The sequence below is a fragment of the Chlorocebus sabaeus genome, chromosome 3 (assembly GCF_047675955.1).
Source record: "Chlorocebus sabaeus isolate Y175 chromosome 3, mChlSab1.0.hap1, whole genome shotgun sequence".
NCBI classification, from domain to species: Eukaryota; Metazoa; Chordata; class Mammalia; order Primates; family Cercopithecidae; genus Chlorocebus; species Chlorocebus sabaeus.
In genome coordinates, this window is record NC_132906.1 from 17,572,571 (window position 1) to 17,600,511 (window position 27,941).

The 27,941-nt window shown below is 38.3% G+C and overlaps 1 protein-coding gene across 3 annotated transcripts; it reads right to left on the reverse strand.

The window, feature by feature from the left end:
- PROSER1 (proline and serine rich 1) lies at positions 1–27,934 on the reverse strand. 3 transcript variants are annotated; one of them, XM_007960200.3, is made up of 13 exons: positions 27,033–27,934; positions 23,987–24,052; positions 21,515–21,583; positions 19,213–19,307; positions 18,140–18,233; positions 16,201–16,311; positions 14,396–14,479; positions 12,976–13,054; positions 12,297–12,347; positions 7,651–7,695; positions 2,538–4,308; positions 1,938–2,088; positions 1–1,351 (listed from the first exon to the last, which is right to left on the reverse strand). In XM_007960200.3, the coding sequence occupies exons 1-13, from the start codon at positions 27,075–27,077 to the stop codon at positions 1,229–1,231; spliced, it is 2,784 nt and encodes a 927-aa protein (XP_007958391.3). In that variant the 5' UTR covers positions 27,078–27,934; the 3' UTR covers positions 1–1,228. The 3 variants fall into 3 exon arrangements, with proteins under 3 accessions (XP_007958391.3, XP_072869647.1, XP_007958393.3); XM_073013546.1 differs by having other exon boundaries at positions 12,252–12,347; XM_007960202.3 differs by lacking the exons at positions 21,515–21,583; positions 23,987–24,052; positions 27,033–27,934 and adding an exon at positions 20,380–20,401 and having other exon boundaries at positions 12,252–12,347.
- Between the last annotated feature and the right edge of the window lie 7 nt (positions 27,935–27,941).

The following is a 27,941-nucleotide window of genomic DNA, read 5'->3' on the forward strand; positions in this document are numbered from 1 at the left end:
TATTTGTCATATCCATAAAGTTTATTTTAAAAAATTGTTAAAAACTAACCATACAGGTTTATTAATATACTTAAAAAGTTTGTTCCCTATGTTGAAGTAAAATACATTAGCAACATCTTCCAGACACCATCTTTATAAAAGTAAAACTTCTAGATCCTGAAATGTACTACAGTAGAGTCTATAGTTTACACTTTTAATCACAGGTTTGGAATTCACTCTCCTTACTCCCCTAACTCCCCACATGTGGCAGTGTTTACTCCAAAATTAATGACATTCGCTCGTTAAACTACCACAATCCTTAGAGTACATACTGCATAATTACTAACAGAGCCAGTCTTCTCTATTTGTTGTCACATATTTCATATAAGCATTTGACTTAAAGTACAAATAGAAATACTACATCCCATAATTGTAAACATTCACCAGGAGCTTCCATAGTGCAGTAAGTAATAGAGGTGGCCCAAGAGTCAGTCAAGTGTTCTTCACTCATTGGATACTGCTGAGATTAGGAGAACTGTTTTGAAGGCAAATTATCCTAAGTCTTACTTGTATTTCTTATAAGGATGTAGTTCTGGATATATACTTTTAGTTGAAAACACCTGAAAGTCATTCTGAAGACTACATTAAGCACCACTTCCACTTACCTGAATATATTGAGTTAAATTCAGCAGTATGTATGGTTGTTAATATCAGAAATTAAGAATAACTGTGGGTCTCAAGTTCCCTTTTGTGGATACATATAGAGTACTCTGAGTTCCCACTGATGCTAATAGGAACCGCTCATGCATACCAAGGGTAGTAACTCCCCCAGGGCCACATGCAACCCCTAAGTCTGAGGCACAACTATTACTTCTGCCAGTGGATGCTATACAAGCATATTTAAGGCTGTATTCGGCTATAAAGAGTTCAATCTACTCTTTAATACTTTTTCTATGTAGATCACATACACAATCCAAAATTTTATAGGACAGGTGAAAAGTCTCCAAACACTTTTTAAATACCATTCTCCATACAATTTATTGTCAGCATATTTACATAGGGGAGTGTTCATACTTAAAACCATTTTTTAAAATGCAACCACAATTTTCAAATTGTTGTCATAATTTCTCCAGGATTATCCTCATTCTCATTTTCTGACTTTTGGCCAGCTTCACATTTGTCAGATTGTTCATTGCAGTTCTTAGGCAATTCTGATGTTGCTCTGAAGGAGAATAAAAGTTAAAAGTATTCACTGCCACCCACTTTGGGACAGGCTTGGTTGCAAAGAAAATGGTGTTCCTGGCGCCGAAGGATAACTAGGAAACCCATCAGGCTGAGCTGGATAGCTTTCCAGAGCCGAAGCTGAATGGACCTGATGGAAAGAAGAGCATGTGGTTTAGCAGAGTGCCAAGTTCATTCAAGCCTCCGCTTGCTTCTACCCATGCCACACAGAGATATTCAGAATAGGAAAGAAAGACAAAACTCGGAGGCACAATCAAGTCTGCTCAGTCACCTATAATTTTTAAGAAAATGTTCAATTTCTTCAGGTGAAGGAGATGCATAGAATCGTCATTAAAATATTTAATATTCTCTCAAAAGTCAATAGGTTTTCTACAGATAATGTGCTTAATGGTCAATTATTTAGCTTAAATTATAGAAGACAAGTTAACATTTAACTGTCATGAATAGATTCTTAAATTTTATCAAGTAAAATCTATAAGCAGGAAGGAAAAACAATTCATACAGATGTCTATATCCTACCGCCTTTGTAACTCTCCTGAAAGAAGACAAGCATAATTTGCAAATTTGGGGAGAACTAATCATCACATCTCCATGCATTCTCCTAAGAGCCATTTTTTGGCCAATGTTGGGATATCGCAAATGATACTGCAACATTCTCACTACAGAAGTGAGTTATACATGTTGCCATGTGATTTATGCCAGCCATTGCTGCTTACCTGCTGTAACAATGCTGACTGTGCGGCCGCATTATGCTGTAATTCTTGCAAGGATGATTGTGAAGGATTCTGAGAAAACCCAGGGATACCCGGGAGGGACAAAAGGCCTGGAAAAACAGAACTGCCTGCAGCTTGAAGTCCAGATGATAAACTAAAACAATTGACAGAAAAACAAGTTAACTGCAGACAAGACATAAAAGCTACTGCTTCCATATTTGTCAAATACAATCTTAAAATGTTAAAAACAAAACAAAAACATTATTCCTCTGTTGGAAGGACCATAAAAATCAGCCATTCACCGATAGGAAACTTACTTTCTGTGAAGTACATTATTCGAAATTCAGTAAGTCTGTTTTGCATATAATCCTTTCTGCTGTCTAATAAAACTACCAAATACAAATCCAAAAACTATGTCAACAGGCATTAATATTTTATATATTTATCTTAACGTGGCTCATAAAACATTTTTTTGAGTGCTAAAGTTTCCGCCCAGGAAAACATCGTTTAGATTTTGACATTCATTTGGATGACTTGAAATGAAATGTGAACTACAAGTTAGGTAAAGAATAATTTTATCCTATTTCCAAACTATCCACATACCCGGCTTGTGCAACAAGAGCGGAGTTGAAATTGGAACTGAATGCTGAGGCGAATCCTGGGAGGACTGGAGCCGGGGATGGGGCTGTAGCAGCCACAGGTAGTGGTGTGACAGCTGCGACTGTAGATGGTGCCTGCAGCCCCGGGAATGAGGGAAGAGCAGGGGTAACGCTTGGGGTATTAGAGACAGAAAAGCCTGGGTAGGAGGGATTTGAAGATGACAGAGGTCCTTGAGTAACTGAGAAAAGTGACGGAACAGCAGTAGACAGGTTGAGGGGGAAAGGTGCTGCTGAGACTGGTGCGGAAGCAGAAAGCCCTGAGAGAACAGCTGCCGTCGAGCTGGGATGAGGGAGAGATGTGGAGGTGGCAGCAGTAGATGAGGTGGCTATTAATGACCCTGGGAGAGATACTGATGGATTAAGAGATGGGTTGCCAGTTAAAGGAAAATTGTTGGTCAAAGAAGTAAAAGGAGGAAGAGCAGTGAATACTGGTGCGATGGGAGTGGAGGAACCACGTGGTGGAAGGGAAATAGAAGAAAGGGTATTTGAACCATTTAAATGAGTACTCAAGCTGGAGAGACCCGACAATGCAGGATTAAGGCAAGTAGATAAACTGATGGGCACGGATGTTGAAGTATATGCACGGCCCAATGTCCCTGACAAACCTAAAGTGCCATGAGAGGGATTCCCAGAATGAGATGGGCCTTTGAAGGCCGAGGGAGTAGGACTCGTGGGCTCAGTTTTGATCATAACAGGAAGAGTTGTTACAGCAGGGGTAGATGAAATATGCAGATCTGAGGTACCGGGGTGGGGGCCATGCAAAAGGGGGGCTGAGGGGCCACAGCTAACTGGCGCTGATGTGGAAGCTGATGCAACGGTGGCTAAAGGAGACTGTACAGGCAAAGTCAGGGGAGTGGAAGTTGAGTTAGCCACGGGAGACGGCAGGCCTGGGAACAGGGCCAACCCTGGAGTGGAAGTCCTCTGTGGGGGAGGGATGGCCGATGGGGCATAGCACTTACTAGGGGCTGAAGCAGAAGAGTCAGCGTTCTGAAGAGTAAGAGAAGACAGTGAAGCAAGCCCACTTGTGACAGCAGAGGATAAAGCAGAGGAGCTGATTAAACTGGTGTCACTGGATGTCAGAAAGCCTTTTAACGCAGACAGAAGAGGACTGTTCACACCAAGTGGACCGGCAACGCTGGGAGTAGAGCCACCAGCAATGACAGGAGTTGGGTTGGATAGGCCTTGGGATGTTGGTGGGAAGGGCAAAGGGAGCCCTGCAAAAACTGATGACAATGAAGCAGAATTTGGGTTGCTGGTAGAAGCAGCAGTAGAGCTGATGGAAAAGGGGAGGCTAGTGAAAGGGGCAGTAGTAGAAGCAAATGTTTCACTGGAACCAAGAGTGGACCGTGGTGTAGGTCCTGGCGTAGGAGTGGCAGAAGGACCTGGCAGTGACACTAGGCCAGAAAAAATGGAAGGAACAGGAGTGGTGGTTGTACTGTGGATGGATGTAACAAGTGCAGTGGGCAATGAAGGGGTTCTGATAACTGTTGGGTTTGGCGTTGATGGCTGAGGTGTGTGAACGGCTGACGAGACCTGCCCTGGGAACACAGGAAGGACAGTATTCGGCAGGTTCATTCCAGAAACGGTGGCAGCTGCTGATGCTGATGGATGATTGATTGCCTTGACTGGGGATGCAGTAGGAACAGGAGTTGCAGCAGGTGTTGAAGGATTAGAACCATGAGGAGAAAAGAGTTGACTTGCTGGGGTGGAAAATGCTATATGGAAGGGGGAAAAAAGGCAAGAATGTATCATCATGCTGAAACGTCAAATTTTAAATTAAAAAGCATAATCATCTTTGTAATATTTAACAAATACCAAATAAAAAATGACAGGTATAATAGGTTCTTGTAATGTCTAAATTGCTGGGTTCCATTTCTCAGATCTTTACTCTGGAGCCAGATTCAGTTGTTGTCTAGACTCTGCTCAAAATAGCTCTCCAAATCACAGGAAGTTTTGAGAAGCTTACAAAGTGTCCTTTCATATTTTTCCACTTTTTAAAAATTAAAGCATTTCCTTTCATTGTGATTAGTGCTGCTGCACTGACTTTACCTCTAACTCAATCTACTTATCTAGAGTAATAACCACAAGTCAGTCCCCCTCATAGGAGCTTTCAGAACATGGCTTCCCTTGCAGGGCCATACAAGGCTTTCCAGGATTCATGCCCATCTCTCCAGTACTGTCTGTTGCCATTTTGTGAGTTGAATTTAATATTCCAGATTGTTAATCTGTAGTGTTGTCCCGCCCAACCCCCAAACAGTTACTCATACTGACCACTCTGCACTACATTAAACCCCAACCTTTACCTGGCAACTCTTTTAGGGGCAAAAGCTATGTCTAATTCATCTTTATAGTCCTATTACCTAGCACAGAACACAGCACCTGCATACTTAATGAGTGTCTGCTGAGCTGGATATAACATAATTCCCCCAAACTACAGTTCCCAAACCCACTCAAGGACTATTTCCAACACTATTTCTAGTTTGCTCTAGTATTTTTATTCTGATAAACTCTAAAATAATAAGCATTTTGGGGGATGATGTGGGCTCCCCTCTGAAAGTATTCAATGGCTATCCCCACCTGTGATAATCTTGGTGTCAAAGGAAACCATGACTTAGGTAGCTAATGTCCTGAAGACAACCATTATCTGATACTGTACCCACATCAAATTCTGTTTCAGTTGTAAACAGAGAATGTTCCTGTTGCAGTGATAACCAACTGAGAAATATTTTCACGGATTAACACATTTTAAAATTTATGTATAATTAAGAGTCTTTTGACATAAGCAAGCTTATGTCAACGAGTACACTATGCTACTCATAGATGGGAAGGGACATTAGGAAGAAAATGGAAGTAAACGACACACACACAATTCATTTGCACTACGTGAAGGCCAAGGGGCGTCACATTGGGCTGAACAAATTTTGTAGTTGTCTTAGAAAAAAAATATGATTGGAAAATTGACAAACAGTCATATTTAAGTATATAAACTGAAACTCCAAAGTTCTTAAGTCTTCACCATATTAATGGTTGTAAGCAGTGATTTGGTTGCAATAAAATAAGACTAGTTATCATTTTAAACTTACAGTACCTATAAAAATGGATTTGTACCTTTTTTGTACTTAATTTCTAAGAACTAGAAGCATAAGGAATATAATCCTAATCTTATGTTTGTAAAAAATGTACCAAAAAGGTATTTAAGTCTGTAGGTGTTGGGTACCATTTGAGAATTCACTATCTTATTTATTAAACTATATGCTGAAGACCATGTAGCTAATGACAAATCTGAAGGCAAAACCAAGCTATCCTAGAGTATTCTTTATAGCTGCCTCTGTTGGATATCTTTTTATTTAATAAAAGCAAAAGCTATGCATTATTAATCATAGCACTTGCAGGTAAAAATGAAAGGAACAAAAAATTAAAAAATCCCAACCACATACCATAACAAACAGCACTTTCCAATCATCTAATTTGGTTATTAACCATAAAACACGATCTGTCAAGTCCTGTGCTAAGTTAGGCCCATCATTTCACTTGTCCTCACAATAACTCTCTGAGATAGAAACTAACACCCTCATTTTATAGATGGGCAATCTGAAGCTTGCTATGACTAAGCAACCGGATAAAAGATCATGCAGATACTACATGGTGGAGCCAAGACTTGAGCCTGGGTCTTTCAGACCCACATCTTTAACTGGTATACTAGTTTGTCTTAGTTTCTTTTTTTTTTTTTTTTTGAGACAGAGTCTTGCTCTGTTCACCCAGGCCGGAGAGCAGTGGTGCGATCTCGGCTCACTGCAAGCTCCACCTCCCAGGTTCACGCCATTCTCCTGCCTCAGCCTCCCAAGTAGCTGGGACTATGAGAGCCCGCCACCACACCTGGCTAATTTTTTGTATTTTTAGTAGAGACGGGGTTTCACTGTGTTAGCCAGCATGGTCTCGATCTCCTGATCTTGTGATCCACCCACCTCGGCCTCCCAAAGTGCTAGGATTACAGGCGTGAGCCACAGGGCCTGGCCAATTTCTGTTTCTTAATACAGTTCCAAAAGGAAAAAATAAAATCTTAATCATGCTAACATCATACAATATAGGAAAACAAAATATGCTATTCCTGCCAATGGTACTTACAACAACTAACCTGATTACTCCCTTCAAAAACAATTGAACATAAAATAATAAAGTTGAACATAACTGCTGCAAGTTTCCTCAATCTCCTTTTCAAAGGAGTTAAATTTCCCGTTCAAGGTCACGAAACTAGGTGGTGGCAGAGGCAGGATAAGAAACTGGATGTCCTGACATTTCACTTAGTGTTCTTTACACCCCACTCTGGGACCTCCTTTAGAAACCACAGCTGAGAAGCACCTGCTAGGCACTGTTCTCAGGGAATGGAATTCTCCCACTGAGACTCCTAACTATGTACTACAATGGTCAGGCGATTGTGATACTTTGCTGCACAAGAACTGATGTCAGTTTTTGTCTCATACAAGAAAGTCTCTCCTGCCTGACCACACGGATCCTCACCTAGGGGAAAAAATACATGGCAGCATTGCTGCCATCTGGAGGCACTGTGTAGGACACACTTCATTTTCATTTTTCAATTCCATTTTCTGCTTTGGTGCCCCTTGTTCTTTTCTATATTAAGATATGCTTAATAATACTTATTGAAATAATGAACTCAAAGTAGAATCTAACTAGCATTTGTCAAAAAGGATTTTTATCATCCCATGTGTTTATATCAAAACACAAATAAGGTTTCCAGTATCACAGAATGTAAAGTGAATGTGAATGCAATGCTACGTAGTACTTATATTACACTACAAGTTTTGCAAATTGTATGAAAGTCCTAAGATTAATTTTAAATCCAGTTAATACATGCATTTCATGTTATGTATATAACATGTAACACTAGTAAACCACTTTTAACAAGTATGAATTATATTTCTTAACCAGAAACTTTCCCTAAAACATAACAATTCCAAATATACTCAAATTATTCTCAGTGAATAACAGAGCAAACCATGACAGATATCCGTTATCTCTGGACCAAATTTGGTACTTACTTTGATTCTGTATAGGTTTTGACTGATTGGAAAGGTCTTCATTCTCTATATAAAAATAAATAAAAGTTCATTTTAAACTTTAATCAAATATTTGCCACCATAATAAACAGATATTTGGATAAAAAGAAAAACACAGGATATAAATATATGTATACCGTGTTAGGAAAAAAATGTATACATACGGAAAAAGAAAGGAAATAAAAATAGTAGTAACTCTACTATTATTACTACTAATACTTTACTACTCTATCTGAAGAGTAAGAGGATTACCAGCAACTGAGCAACTGCTCTTTCCTCCCCTAGCATCTCCACCTTAGCTTGTCAAGTTTTAAATACACACTGTTAATTTTACATATACACTCAGTGTTCAAAAACACTTTCTGGAAAGATGCTGGCCTAAGGGTGCCACCCAGGAGAAAGTGTACCCTGCAGCTGTAGTGCAGCGAGGACCACTATCATTGGCTGAGCTGACAGACAGATCCTCTGAGTACCAGTGCCTACAGGAGTGGGAAGGCTGAGAAGTGAAAGGTGGCAGCTGGATGAATGAGTGTAGAATTCACTGCCATTCACTGTGGATTGCCCAAGCCAACAGAAAGAAACTGTCCTGCCCATTTGCTGTACTCAGCTCTGGGAAAGGCCCTATATTAGGAACTGCCATGGGGAACTAGCCTAGTTGAGGCTGACTTGAAGCCTGTGAGACTGACAACCTAAAGCACACCCCTCAAGGGAAACGATCTATCCAAACAGCCCATTAGCCAAGGATACAAAGGGAGAAAAATGTACCATCTTCTGGCTTGACAAAAACTGCCCAAGAAACCAATACTGTGACAAGCATACAGTGTATAGGAAACCTCCATGTCCTGGTATAATGAGCAAAGTAAAATCACAGCTTGTTTAAGGAATTCCTGAGCTTGACTGAGCTGACAACAAATAACCACCAGAACAATGGAGATTTAATTAAAGAAAAAGGACTTTTAAAACCTGACACACACACACACACACACACATACACGCTACTACTACTGGGAAATTAGCAGAGAAGCCTTTTACATATAAAAATCTGATTCCAAATTAATAAATGGGAAGAATAATAAAGATTAGAAATAAAATGACTAAAAGTTAAATAATGGTTGGAAATAAGAAACAAGTATCACTTAGAATGCCAAAAAAAAAATTTTAATGGAAAAAATGTCATAAACGAATAGGTAATAGGCTTAGAAGGCAAATACAGAAAATGTAAAATAAGAGTAGCAGGAGGAGGGGGAAAAGAGCAGAGGAAAATGCAACAATTAAAGGAATAAAAACAAAGTTTTCCTAAGCTTTAAAGACTTCAGTTTTCACATCAAAAGAACTTACATAGTGCCAGAAAAGATGAATGACAAGATACACACCTAAACATACTGGTAAAATTTCTGAAATCCAAAGATAAAAAAAATTCTTTGTAAGCTTACAGAAAAAGACCAAGTTCCCAATAAAGAAAATTATCTGGAATTGAATTTTCCATCCACAACTCTATACATGTGTCCTTTCTGAAAAAATTTCTTAAAGTCATTTTCTACCAAAAGAAAATTAGAACAGGCATATCAAGACAAGGAATAAAACAAACAGAAGAAACAGTAACAAGTCATGATCAAAGGCAATTTTAAAGAAATTAGGTATCAGAAGCAAAAATGTCTAGTATCCCAACAAAACACACAAATTGATTTTAGAAAGGAGAGGCTGGGCGTGGTGGCTCATGCCTGTAATCCCAGAACTTTGAGAGGCTGAGGTGGGCGGATCAACTGAGGTCACGAGTTCAAGACCAGCCTGACCAACGTGGAGAAACCCCGTCCCTACTAAAAATACAAAAAAAAAAAAAAAAAAAAAAAAAAAATTAGCCAGGCATGGTGGCACATGCCTGTAATCCCAGCTACTCAGGAGGCTGAGGCAGGAGAATTGCTTGAACCTGGGAGGCGGAGACTGTGGTGAGCCAAGATTGTGCCACTGCACAATATCTCTCTCTTTCTCTGTACACACACACACACACACACATACACACAGTTGTTTTAAGTTGCAGAAAATGATCTTAAGGTTAAGATGTAAGATTTCTAATGATAAGAAAAATACAAAAATAAGTAAGGGGGAGCCTGACTTATGAAACATTAGAACACACTACAGATCTGCTAGTAAAATTAGTATGATATAATCATAAAATAAAGTAACTACAGTGGAATTTTAATAAAGACCTCATACCTATGTGTGTATGAAACTTAAGATAAATGTGGTATTTCAAATTAGTGGGGAAGACAGATTAATCAATGGTGCTGGCACAACTGGTCACTATTTGGGGAAAAATTAAGATGAACTTCTATTTCATCCCCTATATGAAATGAAATTCCAGATGGAGTAGGTATCTTCTAAGAGCTAGAATATCCGAACTACCCTGGGATAAGAAGATCTTAACCAAGGTGCCTTGGTTCCAGTTTTGCTTTCACAGCCTGTTTTTGTCTAGGCAAAAGTGTAAAACTCAAAACTCTAAGGGCAAAAGGTACCACAAGAAAGGGCAAGAAATAAAATGATAAATTTTGGAAAAAATGTTTTGCAACTTTCATCAGTGTACTCAACAGAATCCACTCCTGGCTAGTAAAAAAGAAAAATAATTATATACTATTGAGCGACTATAAAAGTCTCTAGGAAGGACAAGAAAATAATTAAGCTCTATTCCTACCACACACACATAAAAATATGAAGGGTGGTCGAACTAAAAGCTATACATTTAAAAGAACCACCATAAAACTAATCAGAGAATATACATGATATTTTCATATTGTTGGGGTGAGGAAGAATTTCCTAAGCAAGATACAAACTCATGAGTAAAACAACAACTGATATAAATAAAAATTAATTTTTTGTTAAAAAAACACAAACAAAAATGTAAGCTATTAGTCTACCAGATTGGCCAAGTTAAAAAACTGAAAATCTTCCATGTTGAAAGGGTGTGAAGAAACTGTATTCTCACATACTCTTATGGACAGGTATAAACTGGTATAGGGTTTTTGGAGAACAGTTTGACAACATATGGGAAACCATTTATTCTTCATATCCCATACTACCAAAACACCCAGTGAAAAAGGTTGGCCTGGCAAGTGTTGGAGTGTTTTAGTCCTTTCTCAGTCCTTTCTCACTGCTTTTTTTGACCTCTTCCTCTCCATGGTAGGAGTAATTTACCCAAATGGTGGCATTCATTAAGTCAATGATACTTCTCCATTGCACGTCAAAGTTTTACCACTCATGAGAAACAGTTCTTTTTCCCATAACTAGCTGGTGTTTACATAGGTGGCCCAAAGCCACTCAAATGGAGTCTTTATGTCATTAGCAAAGTGAATGGGGAGACAATCATGCCAACTGGCAGTGGAACTTAGGCTACAGCGGGCTGAATTCCAGCTCCTGCCCTACCTCTGCCAGGCACGGGGTGCCCAATTCACCCCCTCCCCAAGTAATTACTCTTCTAATCTGCATGTGATACACTGCCATTGCGCAGAGTATTCTTTGCTACCCCGCTGTCAACTCCCTACATATTCATCTATCAATTTCAGTTTCTGACAACTCCTTTGCTGAGTCAGAAAGGTGCCTACCCTAGTGTCCAAAGATTCTTAATAAAAGTTTGGAGGCAGAAAGTCCTCCAGCTCTCTTCAATCTAGCACTTAATAAAGATCCTTAAAAAAAAAGTTGATACTTTGATCTCTCTTGGGTTCTCTGTGCACAAATTCTAGCATTTCCCAAACTTGCTTAAAGAAGCACCAGATCATTAAAAATAAAAAATAAAAATACCAGGCAACCCCACCACAATACACTGAATAGAATCTCTACAAGTGGGGAACTAAGGATATATTTTTAAAGTGCCCCAGGTAGTTCCTGACTACAGAGAAACCACCTCATTGTTGCTTTGTCATTCCTCATATTTGATTATCAGTCTGTTTTTACCCATTTCCTCCTCAACTTAATTCAATTAAATGGCAGCTTCATTATTAGGTCAACAACCTTTAGCAGTATATTAAGCAAGCAGCTCACATTTACCTTAGTAGGGCTGGTTTGGATGCCTCTCCTATGAGTTTCTATAGCATTCTAACCCTATCACAGCACTGATCATTCCAACTTATCTCTTTGAATCTAAGATGCCACTTGCTATAAATCACATTCTAATTTCAGAGAAATTAAACTATAAAAAATGTGCAATTCAGAACCAATAATGTAGAATATATTGAAATGGCCTTCTCTTTCCTCATCTGTATTTTTTCACTAGACTCTTTGCAAACATGACTCTTTGTGCACCTCTGTATCCACAGCACACAGCACATGATAGAATCATCTAATATTCATTAAATATGTTACTGAATAAATGCTATTAAAATGTTATCCTATACTACAAATAGAGAAAGTGAAGTCCATCAAGACTACGAAAACTATCCAATATTACCAAGGATTCACTTCCAGATCCTTCAGACTCTTGAGCTTATGTTCCCTCTGTCAGAATATTACGTCATGCCAAACAACTGTCCCTTCCAAATATACATTTGTGTATGAGTAAGTTACTTAAACACTCCCAAATAACATGACTTTACCTGTTCCTACAGGATTAGGAGTATATGGAGGTGGAGGGGGCGTACCTGGAGCTATGACACTGGCTAATGGTACCAGACCTGCATGGTTATAAGCACCTAAAATAAAAACACAACAGAAATAAATATAAGTTAGCACTGTTCTGTGACTAGTATTGTTCTGTGACTAGGAGTTCAAACTATATTAATGCAGCTATTCATTATAAAAACTCCTATTTAATAGAGTTGATTTTAGACAGAGGTCTAGGTCTAGAGTTAAGTGAAAACTGACACCAAATGAAACAACCAGAGATTCCTATTTCCCACCGCATGCTCATTGCAGGGATAAGCTCAGTGAATGGCACGGCAGGCAGAACCTGCTATACTTAAATTATTTGTCTTTCTTGCCAAACACATATACTTGACTTTTTTAAGTTAAATGCATTAATGACGCCTCCGAACACCAACTACCAAAATAGGAATTCAAGATGATTTACCAAAGTGAAAACCCATAAATAATGAACGACTAACAATAATCTGTAATTTATCATAAAGAAAATATCCTAAATAAACTGTCTGCTAGTGTTGGAGGCCAGGACACTACTAGCTAACTATGGGCATAATTAAGCTCACAGTAGCATATCAGAGGTGCTACAGATTTCCCAAGCACATAGACCAGCACTTACTTTCAATTTAATAAACAAACAGCAAAAAAGAAAAACAAGTAAAAAATAAGGGAACTCCTTACTTGGTGCAATAGTTGCATGTGGTCGGCATGGAGGTATTGGGTAAGGAACAGGTTTATGTGGATTATATGTTGAAGGAGGCTAAAAGATGGGGGAAAACACAGCAGTTAGAAGAAAACCAAGTAAGCCGTCTCCTTGGCAACTTGTCTTTCAAAATATTTAGTCACAATATGCTAAAAATGTCCCAGCATACCAACTACTGGACTACATGCGACGACAAATGACGGAAATTTCTTTGCTTTAATAAATGTGGTTGCTATTAAACTCCAAACGTAGATCTTGCCAAAGATGGTCACAAAGGTGTTTATTTTTAAAAATCATCTCCAATAAGGGGTTAGACCTCATCGTAAACAGCAAACTCCTCCCAGGCCCAGACTAAGTTAAACCAAGAATTCCTGTTTCCTCCTACATAACAAAGACAAGAAGTCTTCTAGGTTTTACAATCTCAAATGACGCAAGAACTCCCAGTGGCAACATCCTCCTAAAGTGACAGGAATTCATTCTCATTCCCACCCTCTTTTCTCCTTTTGGAAGAAAAAAAAGCACTGTTTGCTTTAGCATTTGGCATTCTGACAACTCTAGTAGAATGCAGACTGGAATCAGGAATTCAGTATGTTAGTTGTTCCGCCCTTTGAAATCCATAAATCCACCAGTACTTATTTTACAGTTGATGGAGCTTATCTAAGTAACAAAAAGCATTCAAAGAACTGGTCTTTAGAAAACGGGAAGTACCTGAAGCTAAGCTAAATACATGCTCTACTTTTTACCTACAGAGAGAGCCTGTGCATGCCTGCAAGGCAGGGGAAAGATCTCCTGGTGGTAAGGTAGTCAGATTATTTCCAGCTCCCATAATTGTGGCCCTATCTGAAGTCTTGTGCAAGAACCACGATGTGACTATTCTGCCATAAACAACTCTACTGGAGTTCTTGTCATGTGGACGGGCAGGTTTTGCAAGGTGGTTGTATGCAGGCCTCTAGTACTTCAACTCCAAAGATCCTTCAACCCATGGGGTTGTCTTCTCCTGTCCTGTTTACAGTGCAATCATTATAATCACCATCTTGTAAATACTTTCAACCTCCTAGCTTCACTGTGGTTTCACTAACACTAATTCAGCTAAACTACAAACTTAGTTAAAACAAACTCTTCACACTCCATATCTGCAACTGAGCAGCTGAATGCGTCTCGAGAAAAAAACTGAAAGCAATTTGACTGATTTTACTTTAAAATAAAAAGCTTAACCTCAAAGGGGCTCTTAATACTGTTAAATATTTATATTTCCCTCAACCATTCACTCTCTCACTCTCCTACAATTTCTAGAATACTTCAAACTTTGCAACACAAAAATAAAACTTATGCTTTGAGTAAAAAGAAAACTTTAAGTAGGAAGGAGTTTGGGTTTGTTTCATCCTTTTCTAAACATACTGGTTTGGATGGTCCAAGAATTCGTGCAGCTATTCCTTTGCCTTCATTAGTACATTCTTCACCATCTTTTTTCAAAGGAGTTCCCTATTTAAAAAAAAAAAAAAAGATAATTCAAAATTAAAAACAAAACCCCTCAAACCAATAACAATAACCAACCTCACTGGATTACACCGAAGAAAAGGACTTGGTAAGAGGGTAAAGACTTGCATTCTCATTTCAATTCTGCACCGCCTGGCGGCATGACCTTCATAAGGTCCTCAGTCCTCCTATGCTATGGAACTCTCGTATCACATGCAAAGGTACTCAGAAGTGAACATGAAAAACACAGAATGACAGGAAAAGATCAAGTATCCAGAGGGACTGGTTCTAGGGCCTCCCCCATAGATACCAAAATACATGGATGCTCAAGTCTCTTATATAAAACGGCATAGTATTTGCAAATAACCTAAACATATCCACCCATCTACTTTAGATAATCTCTAGATTACTTACAATACTGAACACAATGTGGATGCTATGTAAATAGTTGTTATGCTGCATTGTTTTACTATATTACTGCTTTTTTTTTGGAATACAGTATGTTCTAATTTTTTTCCTTCACAAAAAGGAGCAATCAGAAATGAACTTCCAATGCCACAGTATGCATAATCCTCAAAGAATAAGAGTACCTATGTTACAGTTGAAAGTAGATAAGAAAAAATGGTGTTCTCTATAAAGATTAAGTGTGATTATTTATACTGTCAAGGGTAAATGAGACCTTATATAAGACTGCTAAAATGTACAGATCAGAGTAAGTTGATAGATTATTGTAGTGTGCCATCACCCTAACAGTGTGTGTGGCTAAATGCTATATACTAGCGTGGCAGCCAACTCCCAAGATGTTCCTGACCGATCCTCATCTCCTACCTGCCCTTGCAGATTCCCTCCCAGAATGAACGGGGCTGACCTGTGTAACACACGGGATACTGCAGAAAGGATGGCATCTGACTTCCAGGCAGCTTCCATTTGTCCTCTCTTGCTTGGATTACGTGCTCTGGTAGAAGCCAGCTGCCATGTCATGAGGACACTCAAGCAGCATTACAAAAAAGTCCTTGTGGTGGACAACAAAGGACTCCTGCCAACCACCAACACGACCTTGCCAAGCATGTAAACGAGTCACTTTGAGGCCCTATTCTTGGGCTCCAATCAAACTTTCAGAAGAATGGAACCTCATGAAAAGACCTGAACCAGAACTACCCAGCTAAGCGCTCCAATATTCCTGACCCACAAAAACCATGTGAGGTGACAAACGTTTATTACTTTAATTCACTAAGCTGTGGGGTGGTTATGCCGCAACAGAAATATAACATTCTTTGAGAAAGTTGTTTTACAAAGAGGTTCAAGGAACATTAGATGATATAAAAACAAGTTTCTTTTTTATATACTTCTCAGAGCCTTTATATGCAGTGTGATTCTCCAGGAAGGAACCACTACATGCAAAGTTTCCCAAACACACTTCACTGAATGAAACTGAGATTGTAACAATACTGAGAATTTGAGAACTGTTCCTTTACTAAATGTAAATCAGTGCTTCTAAAGTACTTTGAAAAATAAAACAAAATCATCCTCTATTTGTCTTGTTCTATAGATTTTATATAAATACCCTTAATACTTTAATGAAGTTTAGACATGAACTTTCAATCAGTGGTGAGCCTAGGAATTAAGTTACTGACATAAAAGTCCTTTCCTTTAAATACCATTAACTTATTCTACACTCCATACTTAACCATGAGAAGTTTCATATATAGCTATAGAAGTATGCTTACTGGGAAAATTCCATTTATGCGGCTAGGTCTTCCTTTGGGATACGGATTTCCTGGGATCGTTCCACAAGAAGATATCATAGCATGAGGAGCTTTGCAGCCCCCCTTGAAAGCCTGTAATATAACAAAGAAGAGGGGTAGAAAAAAAATTCTTAAAGTCAAGTATTCTGAACATTGGGAAGCTCAGCTAAAAAAAAAAAAATGAGTTAAGGAACAGCACTACATGCAATCTGCTCATACATCATTCAGCACTTACAGTAGTGAGTGTGACCAAAAGTAATAAGTAAAATCACTTTATTTAAATGGAACAATTAAAATGGTAACATAATAATGTTGCAACTAACAGACCCAAAGAATGTCTTCACAACAGATTTTGTAAATGGTGTAAAAAAGTCTTTATTATCTAATCTGTCCCATTTCTTCAACTATCAAGAAATAACAGTTTAAATCTACAAACGCCAAGGTCATGTGACATTTGAGGAAAGGAGGACACAGACATGAAAGAAACATGGTCCCTGCTCTTTACAACCCAGTGGAGGACAACATAAACAAATAACATGACATTGGGTGGTCCAAAGAGCTAAATACCGTTGAAAAACCAAGTAATAATGTTCAACATACTGTTACGTATTTATGAGAAATAGTAAGGGAAGGGATTTAGGTCTGTTTATTACTGCATCCTCAGCTTCTAAATGATGCCACACACATACTGAGTTGGTGCTCGATATATATTAATAAATGAAAAAACACTGTATTAGGCAACACATATTCCAATGTATCTGTATTGTTATAGAAATATCCAGATATATGTGTGTGTGTATATATATTCCCAAGTATGTACAATGTTATATGTATTATATATTGGTTGTATAAGTCCATTCACAACACATATATGTATATCAGCTATATAACTCAGCCCCCCTACTAAATACCCCAACCCTGAAACCATCTGAATTTTTCACTATAATAAAGAATACTGAGGTGAATGCCCTTATATACAAATTTGTATATTTCAACATTTCCTTCAGATAAATTCCTAGAAGTAGAAATTTGGGGCCGAAAAGTATAAATACTTTAAAGGTTCTTCAAGTTTACCTTGTAGAAAAGCTGTACTAACTTACATTGACCAGAGGGCCTATTCCACAGAACACTCAGGCCCAGAAAATTTCTGAGAAGGAAAGTGACATGATCGGAACACTTCCTAAGAGAGAAAACTACAGCAGTAATACCCATGTTGCCTTAAAGGTTTTAGTCAGGAAAACTGATAAGGAAGTTACTGAAGTAAAGAAACATGGCTCAGATCTTAACACTTCTACAACAATGTATGACTAAGGCAAATTTCCCTACCATCCCTGGACTTAAAGGAGTTTGTGAGTATTAAATACAACTGAACTGCCAGGCTCATAATAATTAATTAATTCAGCTTCCAGCCATCACAATCCCACCTTAGAAGTAACTACCTTAGATGACAAATCAAGTTTTCTAGGGTTGGACAAGTACTATTGCTCCAATTCTTATAGATTTTTAACTAATAAACTGGAGTTTTAACTAATAAACTTGCTTTAATATTCATCTCTTATGAATCTGATTTAAAATAAACTGGATAACAAAGCAAATTTGAAAAGTTAAGTTCCTAAATAAAGTTTAAAGGAAAAACTTGAAGCCATGACAAAGGTACCAAGAGACCAAGACGCAAACATTTCCATGAGGTTCAAGCTGAGTGGCCAACCAACTTCTCACTCTCAAGCCATCTCCTCCCCCTTGAGTATCCCTGTCAACCAGCTCTATTTCCACTCCACAGACCACAGGGATGCTCATTTTTAACCCACTGTACAACAGCATTCAAGTTATTCACCAAAGTTAGTAAGAAGAAGGTGCTTTTCCGCCTTCAACGTTCAGAAAAACCAGCATACCAAGTACAAGGCAATCTTCAGAAAACTACCTGTTCAAGTATTCTCTTGCACCGTTTCTTCTCAGACATATTTATCCTGAATAAATCTTCAATAGGACGAGAATTCTGTGCATCAATAATGTTCCTACCAAGAAAACACAATTTAGCTTTTTGTTTAAAAACCTGACCATACATAGAGGTAAGCAATCTTTGTTTACCGCACACACATATCTGAGTAAGCTTTCCCCGTGACATAGGGAGAAAAGTGTGACTATTTACTTTTAATAGCTCAATTTAAATAACATGTTTATATATAAATATAACAACTGAGGTTTATCTGATTACTGAAAAGTAAAACAGTAATACTGTAAATAAAAATCACTATTTTGAGATTTTTCAAAATATACTCTCTTCAGTGACAGTTAGAGCTATGGCAAGAGAACCCACCCATGTGTAAAATGCATAAAAGTCATTTTATGCTAAATGTATAAAGTTCTATTTTGTGCTTTATTTTAATTTTGTGCTTTTATGGACACCTATGAATATAAAAAAGACTTAAAAATGTATGTGTTACAAATAAATAACTTATACACTCTTCAGTTACGCAAAGTAGTAGGTTCTTTCCTTGTCTTTTTGAGCTTACATTCATTACGGTCATCTGTCAAATGCTGTGGTAGGTGCTTTCAGACTTTCCGATATTTAGAGCTCATTACCCTATTAAGTGGGGAAGAGTCTTATTTTTACAAGTGAGGCAAATAAGGCTCAGAAAACATAAGCACTTTGCCAAAAAAAAAAAAAAAATTATTGTGGCAGTAAGTGAAAGAATCTCTAATTCTTAAATTCCTGTCTTTTCAGAGTAGGAAGGCAAAGCAAATAACTGAAATACAAAAAATCAAATTAAACAATCTTGTTAAGCCCCTTTATAAGTTATAACCATAGGTGTAATAAGTACACTAGATACTTTTTCTCATGAAGAAATCAGACTGTATCCCTATGCTTTTGACTGTATTTTGTTAGAGTTCCTTTTACTATTAGAATTTTGACACAGTAACACACACTACTTAGACACTTAAAAGGCTCCCACATTTTTTCTCAATGAAGTAAAAAGAAAAAGAAATACTTACGAGGCTAACAGTTCAAGAGCAACTAGTTTGTCTTTACTGAAAGTGAAACAGTTGAGTATATTGACCACTTCTGTCGGCTGGACAGCCACCATTTTCTGTTAATATAAAAAATAATTTTATTTTTAACATGTGAAATTTTCATGCTAGAAATTACCTTTTTCTGGAAGTATAGTTAAATGCTCTTAATATAAACATTTTAGATAAAATATATCACATTTTAGGTGAAAACCACTTACTCAAAAGAAAGTTCTAAAAATAAATGAATTATACTATGTTCTATCAATGTAACCATTTCAGCTGAAGATCTAATGAAGATCTAAGTTCTCCTACAAGCTCTTTTTTAATCCACATTTCACGACGTGTTCACTTACAGAATTAAAAAATCAGAAGTATTACTTTCCTCAGAAAGGTTATATAAAAAGGTTATACTCATACATATGGGAGATTAAATTGTTCAAAGGTTAGAAAAACATTATTGTGCTCCTCAGGGGGCTAAGTATGCCACAGATCAGTGCTTCCATGGTGTTAAACATATTACAGAAAAAGGTTACACTAGCCACATAAGGTAGGGGGAAAGCTGGTAAGGTAGGGTTAAACAGGTTTCTGTACTGCAGAACTTTAAGTCTTATTTTAATTTAATGTGCATTGTGATGCAAAAAGATTGTGTGGAAAGTTAACATGATTATTTGACTAGGGTACCTTTATTTTTGAAGAACATCCAGAAGATTTGGCCAATTTGGATTTTTATGTTAACAGTGAAGGAAAATTAAAAGCAACATCAACATAAGAAGACTGGCTAGAATCAATATCCAAGAGTTCCTAAAATTTGGAACAGTGGTTTTCACATACTATTATTTATGCACTACCAGAAGAATTGATAAAACTATATGCCCCTTTGCATATTTTTAAATTCATACCTAACAATTTTATCAGAAGTTTAAATACTCATAAAAGGTCGATTTTCTTAAACACATTTATGTATCTGTAAGAACTTTGAAACTACTAATTTAGCTCATTTAATTTATGGAAATATTTATCATGTAAACTAATTGGTGAAATAAGTCTTCAGTGAGAAAACAATCAAATCAGACTGACTTTGTTAGAAAAGGTCAGACTTAATTTAATTCAAGTAAGTGTATTGAGTTGTCCCTGTGATACCCTTCTCACCTCTGAATTTTAAGTCTAAGGCAGGGAGACAGGCAAGCAGGCCTCAGAGTTTTGTCATGAGTTTGTTATCCTGATAAAATAAAGCAAAGCCCTCATCAATATTCCCCTGCCTCAGCCTCCTGGGTAATTAGGACTACAGGAGCACACCACCACACCCAGCTAATTTAAAGTTTTTATATTTTTGTAGAGAAAGGGTCTTGCTACGTTGCCCAGGCTGGTCTAGAACTCCTGGCCTCAAGCGATCCTCCTCCCTCAGCCTCCCAAAGTGCTGGGATTACAGGCTTGGCCACTACCCTGAGCCCCTTATCAGTATTTCTTAGAGAGCCTCTTTGCTTTGCTCTCCCTCTCAAGAGCAAAGCACTGTCCTTTTGGAACCTGGAGAAACATCTTCACCCCCAGAGAACAGGAGCAGTAACTCTTTCTTTAGTAAAGCAGTAAAAAAGCAAATATTAAAGAGGAGGTCAGAAAGTAGCACTAACAGACCCAGATACTTTCCTAGGCTCATCAGTTTAGAAAGTCAAGGATCCGTAAATTGATTTCACTGAAGATACCCAGGCCTGATATTGCTTCAAAAATCTTCCTACACAGGCAGATACTCCTGTGTGATCTAGATACTCCTGCTGACCTAGGTTCTAGAGCTGTGCTATCCAATATAGTAGCCACTAAGCACATGTACCTATTTGAACTAATTACAATTAAATAAAATTAAATATAGTTCCTCAGATGAGGCACATTCAAGTGGCTACCATAATGGACAGTGCTGATATAAAAATTTCCATCATCACTGAAAATTTACTTGGACAGTGCTAACTTTTCTAAGACTAAATAGAAAGATGGTGAAGATGGATATTAAAAAAACAGAAATGCAAAAAATCATTAAGAATTCAAATCCCATATTTTGCTTGCCGGTGAAGTTTTCCTCTAACTTGCCAATTAGGATACAGTGGCATACAATTCAAATGTACAGTTTGGAAAAAGTTAATTTTTTAACACAGCTATTTTGAATCAAAGTACAATAATGCTTAGAGTTTGCTTTTCTAATGCAAATAAACTACAACTGAAATAAACTATAGACAACTGGGGGAATTAAAAATACTTAAATTCTACGTTCTAAAGGAAAAAATAAGTTACTTACATGCTGTAATGCTTTCATTGCCTTCAACTGGGGCTCGGCCCAGGAAAAATATCTCAGCAAATCAACCACCTGAAAACAAAGAACTAACAGCTCTAATGACAGCATGTTTGCAAACATTTCTATAAGATTTATTTCAGTACTTGACATTATAATTCAACGTGTGCAGCCCAGGCCCAGGTGATACAGGTGGCAATAAAGTCTGAAAACTGTGCTAACAGAATAGCGACATGCAGTTACGTAACCTTAAATCACTTACAATCAAATAAAATTTAAAAGCTCAGTTCCTTAGTGACACAAGCCACATTTCAAGTGCTCAAGAGCTACGTGAGGCTGAAAACTACAATAATGCACACTGCAGGAGAGAACATTTCTACCATCACAAAAAGTTCTACCAGACGGCACTGGTCTAGGAAGAAAGAAAAATATACAATACAGAAAAAACAAAGTATCCTAATAAGAAAAGGATGGTTCAAAAGTACTAGATGGAGATCAAATGTCGGCTTAGGAATATAAAGATGGACTGTGAATGGAAAACTTTTCAATGTGATGGGAGAAGAACACTCACAAGGGCACAGTGGTATGTTTTAGTGTAGGTCCACTAACTTTAGTCCTAGTAGGTCTTTTAACTTGAATCTGGAGGGCATAAACTCAAATCGTAAATCTAGTCCCTTAAAAATGTCAAGAGTCAACATGAATTACTCCAGCAGCCCCTAAATGATACATCATTTGAGAGCTCAGACTGCAGCTCAGACCAGCTCCCACTACCACCTAGGAACTTCAAACAAATGAGGGAAGCATTATGAGATAGCCAATAAGAGGTGAGCACAGAGCATAAAGATCAGGACACTGAGGTCTCAGCATGATCATCACCACCCTGTTTCACTGCCTCCAAAGAATGCTCCAAAGGGGGAAAAAAGCGATACAAGAAGACAGTTCCTGAAAATATGCTTTAAAAAAAAAATTTTTTTACTCCTTATAAAGAGATACATATATAGCAAATAAGTATTACGTATACTTTCCAGTTAATTTGATAAAAGTGTATGTCCTTAAAACTTTGATGGGAATAATGTTCTTAATATCTAATAAATGCTATATTTTACCAACCATAAAATTTTACAAGCCACCATATCTAAGATACAAAGAAAAATCTTTAATACAATAAGTTCATTTAGAAAGTAGGCTTAATAAACTCTGTAATGACTAGCAAAGTGGAAACATCACTCAGGGTGGTACATCACATATACCCAAGAAAAAAATGCTATTACCTGTAAGAAATTATAAATCTTTTTAAAACATTTAAATTTTTTTTTTTTGAGACAGAGTTTTGCTCTGTCACCTAGGCTGGAGTGCAATGGTGCGATTTTGGCACACTGCAAGCTCCGCCTCCTGGGTTCAAGTGATCTCGATTACAGGCACCAGTCATCATGCCTGGCTCATTTTTGTATTTTTGTAGAGATGGGGTTTCACCATGTTGGCCAGTCTGGTCTTGAACTCCTGACTTTAAGTGATCCACCTGCATCGGCCTCCCAAAGTGCTGGGACTACAGGTGAGAGCCACCATGCCTGGCCAAAACATTTAAATTTTTAAGAGCATAAAGTAACTTTGTAAAGCAATGGGAAAGCTGAAAAACTGACATAAGGACAACAAATGCAAATCATAAAGTAGCTTTTGAGAATTTAGTGGGCAGAACTTCTATAGGCTTAAGGTCATTCATGCTTTCAAGTTTTGAAGTTCTTGAGAAAGCAATGAAAAGTTGGACCATTTACTAACTCAATTGGAGCATTTATTAACTCAATATATAATTTATTGTCCATCCTTTCCCTGAGGTGTTCTCCAGACATTCTTATTAATATTTATGTCTGATTTCTCTATCAGGAATTTTCCAACTATCCCTCAGAAACATGCCCCCTTGTGTGTGTGACACACATTTATTTTAATTAGCAAACTGCCCCTAAGGTGGAATGAAGTTTTCACTAAACCATCATGCTTAAAATGTTAATATTCCGGCAGTTACAGCAACTACTTATTAATAACACTGTGTATTTTTCTTACTGTTGAAATTTTTATCTAGTGGCTTCATACAAAAACATTTCATTATTTGTTCACATTTTCTTTTATAGTACATGATGAATTTTGTAATTGTCTTACATATAACTATAAAAATTTGGGTAAATTTACCATTACAACTTTCTAAACCTTTGATATTGTGCCCAGAACCATAAACGCTTTGAATTGCTTTAAGACCCTATATTTAAAATCATTTTAAAATAGGAATTGGGGTGAAAGTGGACAGGTGCTTAGTCCCTGAATTATAAATTCTGCGAAGTTTTCTGCCAAAACTGAGAGCTTCTCGAGTTCCTGAATAAATACAGCAAAAAGGTAAAAGCAATTCTGAATTTGGCCAGCAGACAGACATTAACCAGAACATTGGTATAAAAAGGCGGCTTTGTTTAAACAAATAATGAGGAATACCTGTTCACTAGAAAAGTATCCATGCACATATTCAATTGCTTTTAATTTGTATTCTGTCAAAACAGCCTAAAAAAAAAACACACACACACAGTGAAACAGCATTAATATATGTAAACAGCACAGTAATAAGCATCTATCAAAACTGCCTAAGCAACTCAACAGGGACAGGTCTACTTCAGCCCTGTCATGCAGAGGAACTAAGGTCACTGTGGTGAGAGGCCCTTCCTTCCACCTTTCCAGGTTCCCTACTGTGAGGGACACACTGGGCAAGCAGGAAGATCTGCTGGGCTTCCCTACCCGCTTCTACAAGGAAAGGGAATACAATTGTAATAGACATGATTCAACATTAGTACGCGTTACATTTAGAATTCCTAAATACGTAATTAAAGAGTTTCAAAACATTCCAAATCCAATCACATTGTCATTTTTAAGATTAAACATATCAGAGGTTGTTACTCATCAATTATTGAATAGCTATGTGCTAAGTGACAGGAAGCAAGAATAAGACAAGGTCTACTTGAGGCTCTCACTATTTCTATAGGGATATAAGAATGCAAGAAGCCCTGAATTCGTTGTCTGTGCCCGCCACTAAACTGGCAGTGTAGACTTTGAGAGGTATTTGAATTCCCTTTGAGTTTCCTCACTCATACAGGGAACACCATTCACTAACCCCAAAGAGTTACTATGAAAACTATAATAGCGGACATTAGATGTGACACGTAATAGGTAATCAATAAGTGATGGTTCCTTTCCTTTATGGAATCTGTCAGTGGGTGACGGAGAAGTTGGTGGCTTTGATGCAGCACTATCTACAGCTCACTAAATCACATAGGCTCCCCTTGCAGCTATTTGCTCATCTTAGAGATGGAAACAGCTATCTTAAGTCGGTAGCCACTAATCATTAAAAATGAACTAATCCCTTTGCTTGTACTACAAAATAATTATAATCATCTTTTTCACATATATCATTCTGCTAGGAAAAAGTATTATGACCAGTCAACTGAAGTATCCTGGGTGCTCAGTAGTTCAGTATTCACTGAAAAGGGAGAAAAAGGCATTCTAAATAATGTACTCCTAGGAGTTTTACTATCAATATAATAATCGGACACAGTCAAATACAAGTTTCTGAACAAAGTCTTGGATTGTACTGATGCCAAGCCATATCTCAATTCTTCCATCAATGCCTCAGAGGCCCAGCTGTAACCCTAGGCAGGACAGCATGGTGCTCTGCAAGCATAGTTTGAATACGGCCCACTGCCCCCAACTTCCCACCTGGGGAGTCTTGAGCTGACTAGTTAATCTCACAGAGAGTAGGCCGCCAGCTTTAAGTAAGAAGTACAGTGCCTACACCTCGTGGGCTGTAAGGAGAATCAAAACAAATCATGACTGGAGAAGTGCTTAAAAACAGGCTCACAAAGTAAGTGCTCACTAATTAATAGCTATTACTCCCTCCTTTTTGAGTAATCAATCAAGCATTGCTTTTTCCCCCTTTCTACTCCCTTTCCCAGTTCTTCTAGCTAGTGGCTTCTTAAATGCCACTAGTTGCAAATGACAGTAATGACAACCAGTATTATCTATTATATAAACTCACTGTGATACTCAAGAGATGACCTGGTTTAAACTGACTTACATTTACAAAGAGTAATTTTTAAAAAAATCAATAGTAATGCTCATATTTAGATATGCCAATAGTTTATTCCATTTTAATAGACCATGACAATGCTCATGTATCTAATCATTCGGCAAAGCCAGCAGAAGATATGTTTTAACTGCTGACCAGAAATATAGACTTAAGTTGCCATCTCATGTGAACAGGACTTTCATATCTGGAAAATTTCCCTGTTCCCCTCTTTAGAATTTACTGTGACATTTTTATGACACTAGGAATATGCACACTGAGACCCTATATCTTCCAAAAGTAAAAATCTGCTGGTCTACTTGGACTCACCAATTATTTTCTCATGAAAAGTAATTAAAAATCAGTTCATGAACAAATTCTGACAAATTCCTAGGCATATAGTTAGCAAACCAACATTTTATTTCAAAAATTAATTGGACACATTGGATTTGCAAAAGCAGAACTTGTTCAAAAAAGAACGTTCAGTATTAACAAATATGAAAACTAAAACACGACCATTTGAAAAAAGAAAAAAGCTGTATAAAACCAAAGTAAAAGTGCAAGACCAGAGACAATAACACCTTCGTAAACTGAAATAAGCACCAGAGCACATGGGGACAATTTCTTCCGTTTCACTCAAGGGTCCTAAAGGTATGCAGGTGAGGAAGAAGAATTGCCCGGAAGGCCGAAGGAAAGCACCGTGTGTTGATGTAACAATGGTACACCAAGTCCTTACATTTTAAAATAAGTAAATTTTCGGTATTTTTGTGCTTGAGATATTGTTAGGCTCAAGACTACCTTCCAGAATTGTTGCTGTCTGGTTCACTCTGGGAGATGGGATCCACACAACAGCCTCAAAAAGCAGCAAAAACTTGGAAAGCAGGAGAAAACATTTTGAACCTCAAGTTATTGACGGCCAGTTCCTAAGAACGTGACTCTAAACTTAATGCCACACTTAACATCAGGACACGAATTTTGCATGGCCAACGCAACAAATACACTCTACCTTATGCTTAGATTTGAAAACCCCATCATAATAACTACCATAAAAGAAACTTTCTGCGTATTACCTCTAGTTTCCAGTCACTCTTGTGTTACTTAAAGATGAGGCAATAAAAAAAATACTAAGCCACTTGCCCCAAAGTACAGAGCTATTAAGGATTTGTAAAGCAGGCTTTGGAACGGAGGGCTGTCTGAATATCATTCCCACGACACCGCGCTGAGTCTTAAATTCGGCGTTAATGTAACTTAATTTCTATCTGTATTGGAAACGTATCAAGATACAAACTCCTCCATTACACGTGAGAATTCAAACCAATTTGGCAATCCTAGGATCCTCATTCTCCACAATCTGCACACAGTACCTCAAAGAGTCTAAACCACGAGAATTCATCTCATAAAATAATTCCTGGAATCGAGTGTAATTACCTTTCTAATTTCATCCAGCACCATTTCAAAGGACTTTTTATCCATCTTGACTACTACCCCGACGTGGTTTTAACAGTTATACTTGCAATTACAAGACGTTCATCCCTGGTCAGCTCTGCCGATAGTAAAAATATTTATAGCTGAGGAGGAAAAAGACTCCACGAGCAAGAGAGGATGCGAAGAGGTAGAGAGTATTGCAAACTTCGCAAAAAAAAAATTCTAAAAACTGAGATTCAGAAAAACTTTTTTTATTAAAAAGAAAAAACACTCCAGTCAGGCTTCCCCAGCTTATTCACACAATGCTTCAGGGCACCTCGGGCAAGAGCCAGGTCCCCTGAGTTCTGCAGAAAAACCCGGGCTCCGCGGCGGGGCTGAGTGCCGTTTCCCTGCAGCTGAGGGCCAGGTGCAGCCACAGGTAGCTCTTGAAGCCGCTTGCCCAGGTGGAGCGGCCGGCAGAGCAGAAACACCTGCACTCGGAGTCCACGGGCGGCGGGGAGGGAGGCGCCGGTCTCTCGACCCGCACCTGCGCCTCGGCCGCCGGCCGCGACCCTCACCGCCGCGAACCCGGACGCATGGTCCGGCTCGCGCTCATCCCCAGCCGCTGCGCTCGACTCCTGGGTACCTCGGCCCCGGCAGCAGGCGGGCCGGCAGGCTCTTTGTTACCAGCTGCTGCGGCTTCCGGGAGCGGGCCGGCGGCTGGAGAGCACCGGGAGCCGGGCGAAGAGGGGCACGGCCTCGCATAGGGGGACTCCGGAAAAACGCAGCCCCAGCAGCGCCAGGCGCCCTGCCTGGTTACCCCTACAGCCCCCACCAGCTCATGGGGACCTACTATAAAGCCAGTCGCGCCCAAGTAAACTCAACACTGCGCCGCCAGCTTGGGCCCCTCTTTCCTGAAAGCCAGAGGTGGGG

Excerpts from the sequence above, each read along its gene's own strand:
- PROSER1 (XM_073013546.1), bottom strand. The coding sequence starts at position 27,077 with ATGGATAAAAAGTCCTTTGAAATGGTGCTGGATGAAATTAGAAAG. Across the intron at positions 16,312-18,139 it reads GCAAGAGAATACTTGAACAG|GCTTTCAAGGGGGGCTGCAA; the intron begins GTAGTTTTCTGA and ends GTTATATTACAG. Across the intron at positions 4,309-7,650 it reads AAAACCTATACAGAATCAAA|CATTTTCCACCCCAGCAAGT; the intron begins GTAAGTACCAAA and ends CCTTCCATATAG.